The 18,626-nt window shown below is 35.4% G+C and overlaps 3 protein-coding genes across 13 annotated transcripts; 2 read left to right on the top strand and 1 right to left on the bottom strand.

Annotated features, from left to right (window-relative positions):
• Positions 1-433: 433 nt before the first annotated feature.
• On the bottom strand, positions 434-5,569 carry LOC140826512 (FACT complex subunit SSRP1). 2 transcript variants are annotated; one of them, XM_073188871.1, is made up of 16 exons: positions 5,390-5,569; positions 4,585-4,770; positions 4,085-4,190; positions 3,532-3,668; positions 3,301-3,384; positions 3,129-3,223; positions 2,924-3,032; positions 2,679-2,765; positions 2,499-2,591; positions 2,021-2,218; positions 1,765-1,910; positions 1,526-1,673; positions 1,325-1,423; positions 1,063-1,242; positions 886-964; positions 434-804 (listed from the first exon to the last, which is right to left on the bottom strand). In XM_073188871.1, exons 1-16 carry the CDS (start codon positions 5,441-5,443, stop codon positions 677-679), a joined length of 1,929 nt encoding a protein of 642 aa, XP_073044972.1. In that variant the 5' UTR covers positions 5,444-5,569; the 3' UTR covers positions 434-676. The 2 variants fall into 2 exon arrangements, with proteins under 2 accessions (XP_073044972.1, XP_073044973.1); XM_073188872.1 differs by lacking the exon at positions 5,390-5,569 and adding an exon at positions 5,109-5,127.
• Positions 5,570-6,189: 620 nt separating this feature from the next.
• On the top strand, positions 6,190-11,017 carry LOC140826511 (ubiquitin-conjugating enzyme E2 2-like). 4 transcript variants are annotated; one of them, XR_012116821.1, is made up of 8 exons: positions 6,190-6,349; positions 6,650-6,782; positions 6,886-6,911; positions 7,442-7,531; positions 8,434-8,522; positions 10,061-10,249; positions 10,665-10,698; positions 10,797-11,017. XR_012116821.1 is itself a non-coding variant. In XM_073188869.1 (6 exons), exons 2-6 carry the CDS (start codon positions 6,658-6,660, stop codon positions 10,187-10,189), a joined length of 459 nt encoding a protein of 152 aa, XP_073044970.1. In that variant the 5' UTR covers positions 6,190-6,349; positions 6,650-6,657; the 3' UTR covers positions 10,190-10,399. The 4 variants fall into 4 exon arrangements, 2 of the variants coding, with proteins under 2 accessions (XP_073044970.1, XP_073044971.1); XR_012116820.1 differs by lacking the exons at positions 10,665-10,698; positions 10,797-11,017 and adding an exon at positions 10,383-10,545; XM_073188869.1 differs by lacking the exons at positions 10,665-10,698; positions 10,797-11,017 and having other exon boundaries at positions 10,061-10,399.
• A 2,007-nt stretch (positions 11,018-13,024) lies between these two features.
• Positions 13,025-18,053, top strand: LOC140826510 (protein IQ-DOMAIN 29-like). Of its 7 annotated transcripts, none has more exons than XM_073188866.1 (9): positions 13,027-13,192; positions 13,392-13,442; positions 13,891-13,949; positions 14,037-14,152; positions 14,492-14,755; positions 15,578-15,781; positions 15,899-15,976; positions 16,284-17,304; positions 17,776-18,053. In XM_073188866.1, the coding sequence occupies exons 4-9, from the start codon at positions 14,078-14,080 to the stop codon at positions 17,805-17,807; spliced, it is 1,674 nt and encodes a 557-aa protein (XP_073044967.1). In that variant the 5' UTR covers positions 13,027-13,192; positions 13,392-13,442; positions 13,891-13,949; positions 14,037-14,077; the 3' UTR covers positions 17,808-18,053. The 7 variants fall into 7 exon arrangements, with proteins under 7 accessions (XP_073044969.1, XP_073044967.1, XP_073044968.1 ...); XM_073188867.1 differs by having other exon boundaries at positions 13,891-13,957; XM_073188868.1 differs by lacking the exon at positions 13,891-13,949 and having other exon boundaries at positions 13,025-13,192; positions 15,911-15,976.
• Positions 18,054-18,626: the final 573 nt, after the last annotated feature.

Genomic DNA, 18,626 nt, shown 5'->3' with positions numbered 1-18,626 from the left:
AAGAGGAACGATTTGATAAAGAATTTCAAATTTATTGGTACTTAAAATAACAAAACGTCATTTATTTTGATTTCGATAGCAAAACCATTTTTTCCCCCATAACCAATTCCTATAAATTTTAGGATCATAATTTTGAAATCAACTATCGTCCAATTTTGAAAATTGAACATATGTCAGTCCAGTAAATTCATATATCATCAGTCATAATTTTACAAATGTGAAACAATACCAATTACATTTACTAACAGATGTGTCCAACTTGCCATAGATCTTCCACAATCTTAAAACTACTTACAAAAAATTTTGAATAAGCAATAGCAATATGTTACAAAACATCATTAAATATTTAAGTTGTTTCAAACCCATATCAACAAAAAAACCTTTCTCGATCAAGTACACTGCAACGATATTTTTTTAATTATCATAGAAATCGTTATGAAACCACCTTCAAATCTGTCCTTGACATAAATACAACAAATGTAACTATCATACTACAGCATTTCATAATTTGAAGGGCGAAAATTTGTTCAAGAGCCTACGGCACCTGGTTGGAAAACCAACATATATTCTCAGCTAAACAAAATTAGTAGATATTATATTTCCCAGAGCACAGTCTTGAACCAAGTACACACTGGCATCATGACCTCTGAAACTATGTAAAGACCCATCAAGACTCTTACTCACTGTCAGATACTTCTGCCAACCCCATGGTTGAGGCCTGTGGGTTCTTGTAGCCCTTGATTTCCTCGCTATAACGTTTTTTATCCGCCCGTGCTTTTGCTTCATATGGGGCTTTCTCCTCAGCTGCAGATCAACAACACTAGTGTGAGGACCAAAAGTTGTAATTCTACGAAGTTACCAAGAATAAATGCCGTGGTATGATACCTGTCAGCTTATTCCACCTATCTCCAAGTTCTTTCCCAACCTCCGTGAATGAAATCCCAGGGTTGTTTTTCTTCACATTCTATGTCACAAAAGAAACATGGGTTCCGTGAGCATAAAATTGAGTCTTTGGAAGTATAACTCAAGGGAATATGATTTCAGAACTTATCTTAAACGAACCTCTCTTTCTGTTTGGGAGAAGAACATAAAGGCGCTGATGGCCCTCTTTGGTGCATTTGGGTCCTTTTTCTTCTTCTGTTTCTTCTTCTTTGACCCATCTTCGTCACCATCTTTAGTTTTTTTCCTACTTGACGATGCCTTGAAAGAAGGCTCTTTCTTGAGTTTCTTTTTAATCGGTACCTAAATCACCATCCATCGATGGAGTCTCAACATACGGGGAAGAAACTGAATCACATGCGGAAATTAGTAGTAGTAAATTTACCTCTTTCTCCTCTCCACTGTCACTGCCATCAGATTCTCCTTTCCCTGAATCATCAGTAGGGGAGCCTCCATCGTCCTTGTCGACAACAAAATCTTCATCCTGCGAAGATTTCAAACACAAGATATTACAATTCAAAAGTTAATTTTGTACACATTAATAGCATGTCCGCTTTGATTGCCAATGTAGAGCCTAATTTAATACCTCTTCATCGCTCTCATCTCCAGCTGCTTCATTCTTGATGCGCTCAAGATGTGGGTCAACAGCATCATCATCATCACTCTGCAGAACAGCTGCTACTCCCTCTGCAGTCTTGGCACTCCCCAAGTTCATAATCTTCAGGCCCTTGATACTGTAACAACGAACTAATACAGTCAGAATTTAACAAGAACGACTCTTTTCTGATGGGAAATATAAACAACCCGTACGAGAGATGTGCTGACCTAATGAAGTCAAAAAGTGAATGGTACTCATTTCTTTGTATGTTTCGGAAAAGGTGCTCCTGCTCAGTCTTAAGTCTAATGAGAAGATCAAAGTAGTGCATATTTGAACCTCCAGCAGTATGCCTCTCAAACTCTACGTAGTCAATCTAGATAAATATCAAAACAACAAACACATCAACTTCTGCAGGACAATTACAAGCATATGATACATATAGCTGCCTGAGAAAATATTTATAATTATAATTGCAAATTTTACCTCCTCGTGAAGAATGAGAGTGGGTGGTTTGGGTAAAAAGAAAAAGCTCTTTTCGAGGGGATAAAGAACTCCATCTTCAGCTTTCAGGGATGACTTCACAGCATAGCCATCCTGATTGCTGCGGAAATTTCCAGGTTTAGTGATTTTAGCGCCAGACAAACCACGGAGAATTGTAATAAAGACTTCATGCACCAGTCCCTGATATTTTTTTAAAAAATATATCAAAAAATATATCATGACAACCATCATCAAGGTGAATTCACTGTAAAATCATAACCAGTTTCAAGTGCTACACAATCATGACTCCAACTTCCCATGTATTAATGGGAAACACCCACTATTCACGAAGTAGCCACTAAATCTTAAGTAGAAGAAAGATAAAGGAAAACAAAAAAGACAGTGTTACTTTCAAATGAAATAGTCAAAACTGAAAGGCAAACCCAAACCCAAGAAGGTAAGAAACAGACAAGGAGAATACCTTGTGTTCCGGATTAAGCTTGTCCTTATACTTGGTCTGGTAAAGTTCATCGCTCATAGACAAGGTGGTGTCCATAACAGAGTCTGTCTCAAACTGCAAATCTCAGAAAATGGTTAAATTTGCATCCTTGCATTTTTATGGTGAATATTAAAATATTAAATATTTGAAAGGAATAACTACCTGCATCACTATATGTGGATATAAAGTTTGGCCCTTCCGAATTGGCGGGTCAAGAGTAACAACCACAAAGGTGTGAGGCTGGTTAGACTGCAGTAGAGAAAACGATGACGCATCAGATCAGATGCAACCACAATGACGATCACCAAACTATTTATAGAAATGAACCAAACAGCAGGAAAGCATATCCAAGATATATGCACACACAAATTTCTATAGAGGATTTAGAAAGAACAGAAGCAAAGAACCTTAGGCAACCAAAAAACACGAACAACGCTGCTGTACTGAATTTTGAAATCATTAGCTTGCCCTTGGAGACGCAAAAATGAGAGGTGAAGTTCAACATTGTATCGTCCCCTAAAAGAAAAGAACATCTATGTTGGACACCATGCATTAGAGAGAAATAACTGACACTGAATCAGTAGATCACGGTACCAGCTCAGAATTACCTACCTAGGAGTAAGGATGGCAATTCCATCAAAAGTAACGACAGCTTCTTCACCTCCGGCTCCAACATCAGCCATTGATACTATCTTGTCTCGGAACACCTACATCAAGAATAACTTCTTATACTGAGTTTTTTTATCACCCAACAAGTCCAGGTCAAATTTCCATGCAGAATTACCTGTGCAGAAGGGCGATTTTCATCACCGATGAATTGAGTGTTTGAATTTGGGATGTGAAAACTGATTTCCATTAAGGAATCTTTCTGTAAAACAAGTACTTTGTAAATTTTCTAGTAATAAAAAGAGATATCTAATCAGGGTTATCATTCATGTGATGCATAATAAACTCACAAAACGATTGCAGTTGGGGTGTGTAATCGTGAAGAACAAGATAGTTATGAAGTAAATACCTCATTAGCTCCAGTTGTGTCATCCACATGAAATTCCAACATGACATCATTTTTCCCTTGAAGTTGGGTCTGTGCAACATCAGCTAAAGATATCTCAAATGCTTGCTTACCGCCAACTAGAAATGTGAGTGTATTACCTGGGGAGAAAAATCAAGACATGTGAACTCCATGATCTAATAATCACATCTTAAACAACACAGAAGGCATACAATTCAAAATCATCTCACTAAAACACAACACATTACTTCAATTCTCCATGCGTAATAAAAGATGATGGAAATGCGGAAAGTCAGCTTTCTTCGCACCAAAAAAACATCTGTCGTGTTGATCTTGCATAAATTTTAGAACGGTCATATGTTCATCAAAGAAATGGCAAATTTTAATACCAAACAATCCCGATTCATGATACAAAATTGAAGAAAAAGAAAAGTAACTGAGTTATTTCAACAACAATTACCATAACAGCTTGTGTATATAGACAATAACACGACCCAAAATGAGTGAAAAAGGTAGAGACAGGTATAGATCCTATGAATTTAAAAATTTCACATACCATTTAAATCAACATCTCCCCAATTTTTCCCACTCACAGCGAGCTGCTTCTCCTCTGGTGTTTTCCCATAATTGGATTGGAAAAACGCAGTCAGACCGGTAACATCCTGCATAAAAAGTACCTTCTAAAACACAAGGTAGAGCGCTTTCTGCGTAAATGAACCAACCCCATAACAAAAGAACTGGGAACTATGAAAGACAATAATTTCGACATTGAATTTTGTGTTCAGAAGATTTGATGATAGAAGATATTGTTTGTGAAACATAAGGAGTGGAATAGGACGGATGGAGAACTACACTATAAGTTATAGCGAGACAACATGTAATATAACGATCTTTGCTAATTAACAATTTCCAAACTTAATTGATGGAAAAACAATAAATGGCTTAAAAAATAATTAAACTAGGCTTGAGAACTAAGAAAAGCAACGTAGCTTCGAGAATTCATAACCTAAAATAACTATAAATAAGAGGTAGAAAAAGGCACGAATAGTAGTTCACCTGGTCCCGAAAACCTGTAAATTTATAGTGAAGACCATCTTTGGTTCGAACACCTAGTTGATTAGATCGAGGGACCTTCATCCACGTAAGGGCAAGCAAGTCAGATTTATCAACTTCCACAGCCTTGCCACCTCCTTGTTTCTTCCATACTATCCCACCGGAGTGAACTTTAAGTTGACCAGGATTCTGCAGTTGTAACAAAATTTCAAATTGATTTTCACCAACCAAAAGAAAAGGAACAACAGGGTAATCTGTTATTCTAGGATGCAACTACTGGGACATTAAATTAGCGACTATCGAGAAACAAATCCTAGAGGAAGGATGAGGCAATAATAATTGAAGATTCTTCTTACTCTTATTCAAATAAACAGCCAGGGCAGAAAAAAAACTAGCTTCCGATTTTGAAACTCTAGGGAAGTTATTCTGCTATCGCAATCAACTGGGAATCGCTTACTTTGAAGAAAACGCGGAGTGACAGATGCAAATTTAAAACACTACATATCACCCTAAATTTAAATAAATACCCGAAAAACAACGCCATTGACGATTTTATCACGAAACACACCAACAGAATTAAACACCAACAATTCCACACATGCCCTGGAAAATAAACGGAAGAAATAATCTCAAAGAAGAGGGAGAATTACTCTTCCGATCGAAACTAAAAAAACATAAAAACATCAAAGGCAATTATTAGGGCCATAATCACGAAGAGGCAAGAAAACAAACATCACGCCTAAAACAGAAAAATAATTTGCGAATCAATAAAACTAGACAAGAAAAAAGGGTAAAACTCTGAGCTTACTGTTCCGCCGCGACCGCCAAGAGAGATACTGTTGAAGGAGTGACCGTCCGCCATGTCCAATTTTTGAAGGTAACGGAGGGTTTAGGTTTACATAGAGCGAAAGGTTACGAAGCGCGAAAGGATATTATTCAGTGAGGTCGGTGCAGTGAACAGCGCGCCATCTCGAGCACTTCTAAACTGGGCCGTCTCACATCAATTTTTGCCTTGAAAAATTATCACAGACCGCTCACTCCTCCGAAAAACAAAAAAGAATAGACTGGGTCTCATATGAGACCGTCTCACGAATCTTAATATGTGAGATCCATGAGACGAGTTATCCTACCGATATTCACAATAAAAAATAATACTATTAGCATAAAAATTAATACTTTTTCGTGGATGGTCAAATAAGAGATCTGTTTCACAAATACGACCCGTAAAACCGTCTCACATAAATTTTTGTTAATAATATAAGCCTATTCTTCTTTTAAAGTTGTTGACCTAGAATAGATTTTGTTTTTTGTAATCACAAAGATATTTTTTATCTTCACTTTCAAGATTTTAAAAATATATAAATATTGCAACTTGATATCTTTTAACTTCTAAATATGTTTATATCAATAGAAAATATTAGAATTTGAAATTTTATATTTTCAAACGAATTAATATATTTCAAATCGATATTTTTAAACTATATATGGAAATCAATTAAGATCTAAATTCTGAACAGGATTTCACGAAATTAATTTAAAATTCTATAATCACATATTCGAAGTCACCAATTAAAACAAACACTTAAAATTTGATCTGTTAAAAAAATGAAAAAATCAGACAAACTTCGACAGCTTATATACGACGCGAGCTAAAAAATTTATATGCCATTTTAGTGCATACATATATATTTATATTTATTTATAATGTGAAGCTAATAAAGTGATTCAGAGAGGAAAGGGGAGAAAAGTTAGCAGCACTGAGTTTCAGGTAATTTTCTACTGTTTGGGATCGATTTTTGATTTGAGAGCCTGTGTGGAAAGCTGCGAATTCATGCCTATGGATCCAAGGGTTTCGTTTTTTTTAATGATTAACTATATTATCACGTACGGTTTAGGTGATCGTGGTATTTGGAAATCGTAGCCTTAAGATGGAAATGGAAACGAGTATATTTCAGTTTGAATTGATTCTGTCGTATGTTTTGATACCCGAGGCTTAATTATCTGGATTCGAATACGTTAGAAGATCATTTTAAAGGGAAATACGATGTTTAATTGGTGGTGATCGTAGGCGGCGGGATGTCGACGCCATCAAGGAAGCGGTTGATGAGGGATTTCAAGCGGTTACAGCAGGATCCTCCGGCTGGCATCAGCGGCGCGCCATATGATAACAACATTATGCTCTGGAACGCTGTTATATTTGGGTATATCTGGCAATTTGTTCTTTTTTTTTGCTTCTTGTTGGCGATCAATTTAGAAATTACCATATTTTTACTGGACTTGTTATGGCTATTTTTGTTATTGCAGGCCAGATGACACTCCTTGGGATGGAGGTGGAACATTCTATCACTGAGTCTATTTCTCATTGGAATTTATGGATGATTGATGCTCTGATAGGATTATTTCTCTCTCTTTATTTATTTTAGAGTTTGCTTATAACCCTAGATTTATGCTATGAAGTTATATCTACTCGTGCGAATGATACATGACTTCATCAACAGTGATCATAGTTCATTTGGTCTGACAATTTTTTTTTTGTCATTGCAAATTTGAAATTTAGGGTTTTGGGGAAGTGCTGCCTTAGGTGGCGTTTGGTGTGGCGAGTTTTTGTTTGGTCTTTGTAGTCTCGGTTGCAAAAGATCTCGTATTCCAAAGCTCTTCGATTCAGATATACCATTGTATTAAAATGAAACAAATCCAAATACTTTTCACGCCTCTTATGGTGCATTAAATCATACATGCTTTCATTTTTCCATGGGTTATTTAAGCTGTATACTGCATTTCTACATAAAGACTTGATTAGAATTTTATTGACATTTTCTAATTGTCATTTGTCTCAACCATTAAATTGTTTTAATACTAGGTACGTTTAAGTTGACAATTCAATTCACAGAGGATTACCCCAATAAACCCCCAACAGTGCGGTTTGTATCTAGAATGTTCCATCCCAACAGTAAGTTACTGTAATATTTCATTGCTTGGGTTTAATTTTTTTTGCATGGTTCCTGGTCTGGCTATCTTTTCTTTTGAATGCTCACCAGCTAAAATAGACGATCAACGCAGCTCATATTAAAAAATTATCTAATCATGCCAACCCAGGCCTTTCATTAGAAGAAACAGTGCCTGCTGTTAAAAAAATTGTGTGAAGTAGCTGCTGCATGCAGTGAGTACTGGCATTGGTCTTCTTGGTTGCTTTTTCATTTTGTTCAAATTTAATACTATGAATGTAGGTCGGTCGTGATGCCATTTCTCCAATATGCTATCCAAACTTCATGCCTTAGCATCTTAAATAATTGATTATCCAGGGTATTGTTGTCAACTTTACTCGTATATAGTTCTGTTTGGTATTTTGTGTTTCTACTCCCTCAGTAGCACAAGGGCCAAGTTCTTAGGTAACAACATTTCTTAGTGGAAATGTGTTGTGGATATGAAGGAGGTTATTTAAACTAACTATTATTATTCAATATCACACGTTTCTCCTGCTTCGGTTTATTTTGTTGCTGCACAATGGAACTTCTGTTTCTTAATGAATTCAAGAATCGCTTTTTTTTTTTTAATCGAAATTGTCCTCTTCAACATCTTCAAATAAAGTTTCTTTGGTCTCATATTCAATTTCACTAGTTTTTGTGCCTCCTGATTTTCTGGGTCCCACAGGTTTCTATTATCATTTTTTTATCAACAGATATTCTGTGAAAAATTGGTAGACACACATTTCATACAAATTTGTTGCTGAAAGTCACTTACCAGTTGCGTCTAGACTAAATTAATCTAATGCTATAATATGGAATCATGAGATCGACCGAAAACATTTATTACGCAGTTATCATGTTGTCATTTACTTCTGTTGTTGATCAGTTTATGCAGATGGAAGTATATGCTTGGATATTTTGCAAAATCAGTGGAGCCCAATATATGATGTCGCTGCCATACTTACATCTATTCAGGTACACTAAGGTCGAGTGTGGTTTGTGTGACGAGATAAATGTGATCGTTTATTTGGACGATAAAAAATATGATGTTTGTCAGTGAGATTAATATTTATTTTGACTTTCATATGATGTTTGTCAGTGAGATTAATATCTCTTTTCTGTACTCCATTTCTTTTATTAGCTTTTCATAAATCCTAACAATAGAAATCACAGACAGATTTCGGTCATCAGTCACCTCTTTACCGTTCTTAATTTCTTTATTAGTTTCCCCTTTTCTCCTCATCTCCTCCCCTTCTATTCCTCTTCTTCACAAATGATGGTTGGTTGCTATGGTAGATGCTAAAGAAACTTTGAAAAGATTTTTTTGGGGAGGGGGGAGGGGGGAGGGATGCTGGTAGTGAGGTGGTGGATGAGCAATGGTGCTGGCAACAATGGAGGTGGGTGTGGAGGAAAGAAGTGTGGGATAGTGTTGCCGTCCTTTGTGACACATGGATTGAAATTGAAGAGAAATTATATGAAAATTGGTGGAAGTGAAATTGATTCCCTATTTCGATTGCTGCTCCTACTGCAGCCACAGAGCTGCTGGCCCTATCGCCCTACCATTTTACCCTGACAAGGAAAGAAACACGGTAAAGATTGGGTAGGAAGGCAATTTTGGTTGTCATTTTAGTCGAAACTAGATTGTGGGATGAAAAATCACTCCAATAAAAATGGGCAGACAATCACTAATAAGTGGTAGTTGAAACCGGGCCCATAAATTCTGTGAGTCGAAGAATTCAAACCAAATACTTGATAGGTTGGATTTTTAATAAATCCAATCATAATCTAGGCGCAACTAAATGCAACCCAACGCTATAAAGTGGTACATAACATATTCTCTACTTCACCGGGCATCAACTATTTACAATGAAATTTTCTAATAAAATAAAATTATGAGATTTACAGCAATTCTTTCTCCTAAAGTAGGATTTGATTGAAAACATGCAGGTGTCTGGAAATTGAGTTGATTTTTTTAATTTTATTGTAACATGAATGTTGATATCCAATCGAAGTTATGTGTATCCTCAATAACGATGTAAACTTTTGCTTAGCGAGATAGATGACCTAGCTTTTGTTTTCAATTTCTTCATCTCTCGTCTGAAACTAAGCCTACGGGCCATTTACTTTGTTGCAAACGGATTTCTCGGACTTATAGAATTCCCATGATCATTATCAGGAATTAATCATATGAAAGAAACTATATTTTGTTTGTTATTTTGCCTGGTCAGAATTGACATAAAGTTGTTTTTCGCCTCTCAGTTTCCCTGAAACAACATCGTGTATAAGCTGCCTTGATTATAAAATTGAAGTTTGTCATTACCTTTCAGTGTTCCACTATTGTACAGAAAAGCTAATAAAATTTTCAGATCTGATGGACGGAATAAAAATGGATGAATGGACTAATAGGTTGTGTTTCATATCTTTCCATGAAAAAGGATTTGCTGAATCATGTTTCTTTCTGTTAACTCCAGTGGCGATTCAAACATCATCTTTAATTTGATATTTTCTTACAGTCATTGCTTTGCGATCCAAATCCAAACTCACCCGCAAACTCTGAAGCTGCTCGATTGTTTAGTGAAAACAAGCGTGAATACAACAGGAAGGTGCGCGAAATTGTCGAGCAGAGCTGGACAGCAGACTAGTGTTTCCATCTCAAGGACATTACGTGAGATTGCACTGATGGGCAAGGTTCATCCTGCAAGGTCCTTTCTCCTGTTAGAGTGATCTTTGTTTCTGTGAAACATTTGTTTCAGTGTTATTCCTACATTACCGACTCTCCTATAGTTTGCAAAGACACTGTTATGATTGTATTAACGATTACATACTCAATTTCAGGGGCCCCGAGTTTCATCTCGATATGCTTTGGTGCTCGTGTGTGTAATGCACATAATAACATATTTTAGCAGCTTGAGTGAACATGTGTTGAGCCGTCTGATTTTTCCAATCAATTTCTCGAGTATATGTTTAAGGACAAGAATCTAGATTTTCCGGTGAATAACCCATGGGCCATGAGATAATCTCTTAATAGAGTTAACTCATTTCTAGTTTCATAGGCGAGGTCAGATACTTCTCTTACCTGCTGGTTTTGACGACTTCTTATAAATTTTTGTGCTGAAGGGCTTGTATTCAGCTGGTGGAAATATTTCTTCAGGTAAGAATTTCGTAATATTCATCACACCAGTTCAGATCTCTTGTTTTAGATGGGTATTCCATCTCCTTTATAAATGTAAAATTTATGATTTGTATCAGTTTCTGCATCACGGAGCTGATAACATGAACATACATATGTCGGTAAACATGGCCATAGGAGTAGCAATATTAAGCTGTCATCATGAGATGGATTATTGTCAATCAATTCTTAGACCACTCTTTATGTTGTGTTATCTCAAACAGAGTTTTATTTTAAATCACTAACCATGTAAGATTGTATCATCTCTAATTTCTTCTAATTTATCTATTTCATCATGAAAGTGTTGGACATTTTATTTCATTATCTTCCGTTGCTATAAAGTATCCGTATGAACATATCACTTGTGTACATTTCTATCATATATGAGATCTACTTTGTAAAAAGTGTATCGATACATATATATCATTGAATGCTCTCTCAGGACAATGCCCTAAGTGTAGAATTTCATTTTCTTTATGTGCAAATTTGCATCTTGTTTGATTGCATATTTTTTCAGTCAAATAATTATTTCGACGACACACGTTCGATATTATCGAAATCATTATCTAAATTTGTCAATAGGTTAATCCAAATGTTCATATGATTCCCCGAGATGGTAGCTTGAGTTCATGCCACACGAGTATGTGTGTAAATTGCCTCTAATTAAATTAAAGTCGTTGCATTGTATCCTGAAAGTGTCGGTGATTATTGCATACGCACGACCAACTACTCGAAGTCGCATGTGGTTATATTGGAATCGTGCTGTAGACAATATGCTAATCTAAGTCAACACTTGGAGCCGGGCACATAAATTGTATTCATTACACACAGCTTATATTTATATAAGATTTTGACATGCTATCCATATGATATATTTTGAGAAAGTGATGTTTATTATATTTTAGAAAAATATAATAAATTTTAATTATTATTATTATTGTTATTGGTTTATCAGTACTTGTTCAGATACGCATTGGAGAGGCACCAGTACAAAACAAAATTTGTAATTTCATGCTTTTGATTTAAGGCAGAAACTTTCTGGCCTCAACTTGGTTATTTTTTCCCTATTTGTTTCGGTGGAACCAATAAAGTAAAAGGGGGCCTGGCCAGCTTGCACTTCAGAATCATGGGTTAAGTACTCTAAACCTGTTGGAAAATTATTGCCGGATAGCAAATTGAAATTGCCAAAAAAAAAATGGAATTAAATGATAATAAAAAAACAAGTTATGTTATGATGCAGTTGAGTAAGAACAATCCCCAAGAGTCATGAGCAATCTCCGAAACAAAGTGATTTTAGATTTTTCTGTGTAAATTTGTTAAAAAAAAAAAACCTAAAATTCATATTTTTAAAGATTGCAAACAGTTTTTAAATATGTTTTTAGCCCATCATGGTATTAGAGTGGAACCAATGAAAAGCACAATTTCCCTAAAACAAAGTTCATCGTCTCATTCGGGTTTTTAACACTAAATGGTCGTCCATTTTTCCATTTTCAATCGCATCAATGCAACATTCCAACAATCCACATGTTTATCGTTGTAACAACTAATAAATGAGTTTCAATTGTTGGGCATTTGGGAAAGAAAATCAGTAAACCTTATGAGATCCAACAACCAGAGTATTGTTTTCACTGTAGATCTAATAATTATTATTGATCTAATATATAGACTTTATGTTTGATCTCACAATAATTTTTAAAATGTGTGTTTTTTTAAAATGTTTTTTTTTTACGAGAAACCTGATTTTTATCCAATAATTTATAATAGGAGTAGGATTTAATTAGCCGTGATTCTTAGTCGACCTTGAAAGCAGCTAACTCATTTATTTTAAGATTTATTGTAATTATAATTATAGGTTGATTTTGTGTTGTATTATTAGGTACTTCCTCTATGTCCCGTATATATAGATTTATATACAAATTTCTAAAAAAAAAAATTGAAAGAGTAAATTTTATTATTAAGTAATGAATGTTTAAATAGGTTAAAAAAACTCATTGGAGGAAATTAATGTATCTAAGGACAAGGTTAGAAGTAAAATAAAAAGAGTAGGTCTTTTGTGAAACGGTCTCACGAATTTTTATTTGCGACGGCTCAATTCTACCGATATTTACAATAAAAAGTAATATTTTTTTATGGATAATCAAAATAAGAGATTTCTCTCACAAAATACGACCTATGAGATCGTCTCACGTAAATTTTTGTCAAATAAAAAAATGATTTGTAATTTTTATATTTGAGACGGTTAGTATTACATATCTGTTGTAGGAAATTTTTACGAGTTATTACCTATGATATACAATAATTTGATAAATCGAATGGATATTTATTTAGTCCACCCCTCCGCAGAACTACTCCACCATCTTTTTGCAGCAACCGGAACACAAAAAGAGGTGGAAGTCAGTGAAGAAACTCTGGGAATTAGTTGAATTTACGAGGGATCCATTTTTCTTGGCCCGAGTGAGCGAAATTATTCCAAAAGGTATTGGCCATTTGAAGCATTTTCATCTCCACTTTTTTTAAGCTCGCTTACTTGTTAATCCATCCTTCTCTTGAATATTTTTTCCACTTTTATCATTCGCATTTGGCTGTTTCTTTGAAAGAGAGAGAAAAATCGCTCTTTTACTTCTCAATTATCTCTCTGTGTGTGTGGATTTTGGGGATGTTTTTTTTATATGAAGGATTTGAGTTGATGTTGGATCTGGGACTTGGATAAACCCTTGGCTTTTCAGGTACAGAAAACCCAGATCTCAGCTGCATTATACTAAAACCTTCCTCTATTTTGTTTACCTGTTTTACGTGCTTTCTTGATTTTGCATTTATGTATATGGGTTATGGCTTTTCAGAGGAAATGTGAGTTTAGATGCAGATCTTGCTGTGTTTGTGCATTTTCAACTCACTAGTTTTGGTTTTGCATGGTGTGTTAATATCTCGGTTTCTACTTTTTAGTTTGTCTGGAAATTAAGATTGGTGCTAGTTGTCATCGTCTTCGACTGATTTGTTTATGTTACCTTTTTTCTTCTTATTTGTTGGGATCTTTTTGAGGGACATTTGTTGCGAATTCTCCTTCTATTCCTTGTAACTTCAAAATGCGACCATTGATATCCCTATAGATCTCGGCTTTGTTCTGTATTACATATTTTATGTGCTGCACATTAAGATACGTTGCTTTGTTGGTAGGCAGTAGAAAGATTGGCTTAAAACGGTGACAGATCTTTTGTTTTTTTTTGGTTGATTTTGTAAGTCGGTATCCATTTTCCCTTAGAGTTGTTTTTATTAATTCCAATTATTGTGATGTGAGGATTGATCTTAATTAAAATTTGCAGCTTTTGGATTGAGTAATTGTTGTTTCAAAACGTGGTTTGCCATGGGAAAGTCTCCCGGGAAATGGATCAAGACTGTCCTGTTTGGGAAGAAGCATTCAAAGACTAATTTATCCAAGGTAAGACAATTGTTGTCTGAGCCATTTGTGTTATTGACCCTCATTTGTGGCCTCAGAAATGAAACCTTTAAAGCTGCATCAGTTAGTTTGTTGTTTCTTATGGTATGTGGAGTTCTATTAACTATTAAGTTCAATACTTTGAGATTTTTGAATTTAATTTCACATATTTCTTTTTTTCTGATTTTTTTAAATCTTAGGAAATGATAATTTTGCTAGCAGATCCACATATGTTATACTTGGCTTGAAGATATTGTTGTAACGATGTTCTAAAATACAATTTAAATTCTATCGTGTTGAGTGCATTTGCTGTTGGATGTAAAAAATGTGACTCATAATTAGGCTGCCGCAAATACACAATTAGAGAAAATGGCTGGAGATTCTTCACTTGTCACAGTTCCACCCCAGTTGACTAGCAGAGATGCAGAGAATACGGGATTTGGGAAGACAACATCTGGTGCTCCTCATGTTTCTACTGGCTCATATCCAGGGAACCAAGACGTAGATTTACAAAGTAATTATGTACCAGTCCCATCTGGTAATTCAGAGATGATTAGGCAAGAGCAAGCTGCCACGAAAACACAAGCAGCCTTTAGGGGTTACTTGGTAAGGCTCTCTGGTTGTCATTCAATTCTGTTTAAAATTGGATTTAGCATACTTTTCATTCTGTACACACTTTTGTCAATATGTAACTAATCGGTTTATGGATGTAAATCTCTTGTCATTATTAATTGGACTTCTACAGTTTATGAACATGACTTCTCATTACTGATGACGATGGGTTGGGCTTGGATAGGATTTCATATCTGCCGTCTCCGTTCTCATCGGGTATTCAATTTCATCCTCATAACCATCCGATGATTGGATATCCATACCCTACCCAAATACCCAATTACCATCTATAATTACATTTTCTCAAATTTGAATTATTTCGATAAAACTATGGATGTTTACTAAATTAGCGAGAACAATAAATATAAAATTTAATATAAAAATTAGAAAATTAAACAGAATATTAGAAATTATTTATCCTAACATTGTTAACCTATGAAAATAGCATCAACTCTCAACTAATAATTTATTTCATTCTACCCAACTAATATCATTCAACAAAAGTATATTAAAATTAAAACCATAGCCGAAAAATCATATATATATATATATATATATATATATATATATATATATATAATCGAGTATTCAGGTCGGGTATGAGTAAGATTATTCAAGAGCCGCTTCCATCACCGTATCCAAAAATCTCCGTACTCGATGATACATTTTTACCCTCCATACTCTCCTCTGTTTGGGTCGGATATCAGATTCTCCATCGGGTTCGGAAGAAATTGTCATCCCGACTTCCCATTCATGTTAATGGAACGGTTAAATGGTCTTTACCTCTCATAATTGTATTTTCATCCATGTGCACAGGCTCGCCGTGCTTTTAGGGCTCTTAAAGGTATCATAAGGCTACAAGCTCTTATACGGGGTCATTTGGTGAGGAGACAGGCTGTTTCCACTTTCCATTGCATGAAGGGAATTGTTAAGTTCCAGGCAGTGGCTCGTGGACGAAGAGTTAGACACTCAAATACATTGTCTGGATGGTGTAAAAAATACAATATTGTAGAGTTTCAGGTAGTGTGAATTTCTGTAACCTAATTGATTAAATTCTCTTTTAATCTCTGAGATTTTTTTAACTCCGTACGAGGGCGTTGAAGCTCTTGTTTTGACTATGTTTTTATACTAAATCAGGAAGCTAAACAGGTGGTTGCTGGAACAAGTTCATATCTTGGGTCAGAGAGTCTAGCCACCAAAGTGTTTGTCTGCAAGGTTTGTATTTGGTTTTCATTATCATCTAGGCTCATTCATCTGTGTACATTTGAACAGTTACCATAAGACCTCCAAATCTTCTAGCTCTACTTTTCATCGAATGGCGTTTAACTCAGTTATAACTTGGAAACCTTCTAATACCTTATTGTCTGCACGGGGTTTACTAATCATCAGACAACCTTCTGATGTTATTGGATGCGCATGTTCTGAAAATAGAGAATGTTAAAACTAACTATATATTACTTCAATTGTTTCCAATTAATATGTAATCTTTTGGAAAGATCTGATGGACACTTTCGTATTGTAGCTTCTTATCCAATTGCCAACTGCTTTGCCATTGAGTCTTCAATATGATCTATCTGAACCAAATTCAGCTTGGAACTGGCTTGAGCGCTGGTCGATATCTCACTTTTGGAAACCGTGTGCACATTCAAAAGGTGTTTTGAAGAATCAGCAAAAGCAGGGTGACACACAAGCTGTCGAGTTTAGAACTGGAAAATCAAAGAGAAGTGTTAGAAAGGTTTCTGCCCTTGTTAATGGGGACACTGGTTCTTTAGCTTCTGTTGATGCAGATAAGCCCAAACGCAACCCTAGGAAAATCACAACTCATCAGACAGAGTTTGTGCAAGAACAGTCCCAAAGTGAATTTGAGAGGGTTAAACGTAATTTAAGAAAGGTTTCTGCATCTTCAGCGGTTGCTTCAGAAAAATCAGAAACACAAAATGAGAAGCCAGGGCCGCAGCCAAGCGCAAAAGTAGTGTTAAATTCTACTGCTTCTGATGTTGCTGAGCAGAAAAAAGTAATTTATTCTGAAAACCCAACCGGATTGGACGTTGTAGAAATTAAACCAGCTTTAGAAGAAGTTCCTTCAAATATAACAGCAACGGATGAGCTAGTAGATGTGCCACAAGATGATCATCCTGTTGCTGAGCTTCATTCCTTGGAAAATGGTGGTGGGTTAGAGAGTCCTCTAACTTTGAATGAGGAGTTGAGCTCTAAAGAAGAACATAGTAACAAAGAGAATCAGAAAATCAAGAAAAGGAGATCTCTTGCAACATCACAGGAACATCCTGAAAATATCTTACAGAACACCCCAAGTGTACCGAGTTACATGGCAGCTACTGAGTCTGCCAAGGCAAAGCTTAGAGCTCAAGGGTCATCTAAACTTGATGAAGATGGTGCTGATCATGTGTATGCCCGACGGCATTCTCTGCCCGTTTCCTTAAGTGGCAAATTAAGCTCATTGTCCCCTCAGATGCAGAAGCCAATTCAAGCTAATGGCAAGGGCGGAAACAAACCTAGCAGATCATTGACTGTTTCCAAAGATGGTATGTCGCGTACTTTCATTAACTTATGCGGTTTAGGTACTCATTCTGCCAATACATGTCTGTGTTGTCAGTCATCATTGTTAAAATAGAAAGCTTTTGTTTTTTTCACACCTTTAGTGAACTTGAGCTTCCAGGACAAAGTGATTTATCATGATACGGCGTGTGCAATTCCTATTCACGTTTCAAATAGTTGGTCTTGGGTGCTTGTTCTTATGTCTTTGTCATATGATATCCAACCTGCGTGCAATTGTATGTCTTGGACAATAATTCCGAGTATAATCTTATAGTCTCCGACGTAAACACGAAAGGGTTCTAAAATAGAAAATTAGTGTTTGTAGCACCTTCATTGTGGCATTTGATATGATATTTAACTTGGGACACGCATTGCATGTGGATGTTATTTCCTTGGCATTCGTAGTTGATTATTTCTCGTGTGTTTTCTTTTTTCATTTGGGGTGCCTTACATTTCAGACAAGATGCTCCAGCCCGGGTGGAGGAGATGAGATAATGATGCTGTTCCAGAATGTGAGCTTCGAGTGAGATATCGCGACTGCATTTTAATTTGGTTCTCGCTTAGAGTCAGTGTTAAAAGATCAAGTGAAGAAAATGATTGACAATTATGAATCTTGCATGTTTTCCTCTTCTACCGTGGCTTTTCTTGTTATTGTTTGTTTGTATAGTCAAATACTGATGAGTCCCTGTTGTTTGATTAGATTAAATTTGAATTGTGTGCTACACATGTAGTTTCATTTGATGTTTCCTTTTGTTGCACACTTGTCGGTTTTTCTCCGATGTTTTTTAAAATGAGTCATCCTTCCCAAACAATGTTTCATAGTCGGACTGATGATCTTATCGGTCCGTACATTTTAATCGATTAGACCAGTTCAACTGGACGGTCGATCATATAAAATAATAATATATTTGCAATTATAAATATCTTTTATATAGATGATTAAAAAATTATTTCTAAATTTAAAAAACAATAATATTATTAAAATAGTATTTTTCATACATTTTAAAAATCATATATAATAAAAATAAAATTTAAAAAATAAATAAAATTGTGTAAATGTTCGATCGGTTTTTATTGGTTTTGAATCGGTTTGATAGGTTAATATTAATTTGATCGGTAAAACGGCTTTTGGATGTGACTTATGATTGGTTTTTGGTCGAACCAATCGATTCGATCTTGAAAACAATGTTCTCAGATATATTAAGGTAAATGAGGGTTATATGATGATTTATTATTCATCTGACATAAAGATACGAAGATCGATTCGATCTTGAAAACAATGTTCTCATATATATAAAGGTAAATGAGT

The sequence above is a fragment of the Primulina eburnea genome, chromosome 3 (genome assembly GCF_022965805.1).
Source record: "Primulina eburnea isolate SZY01 chromosome 3, ASM2296580v1, whole genome shotgun sequence".
In the NCBI taxonomy this organism is placed as follows: domain Eukaryota; kingdom Viridiplantae; phylum Streptophyta; class Magnoliopsida; order Lamiales; family Gesneriaceae; genus Primulina; species Primulina eburnea.
Note: the sequence above shows the minus strand (reverse complement) of the source record. Positions and strands in the feature narration are given on the sequence as shown.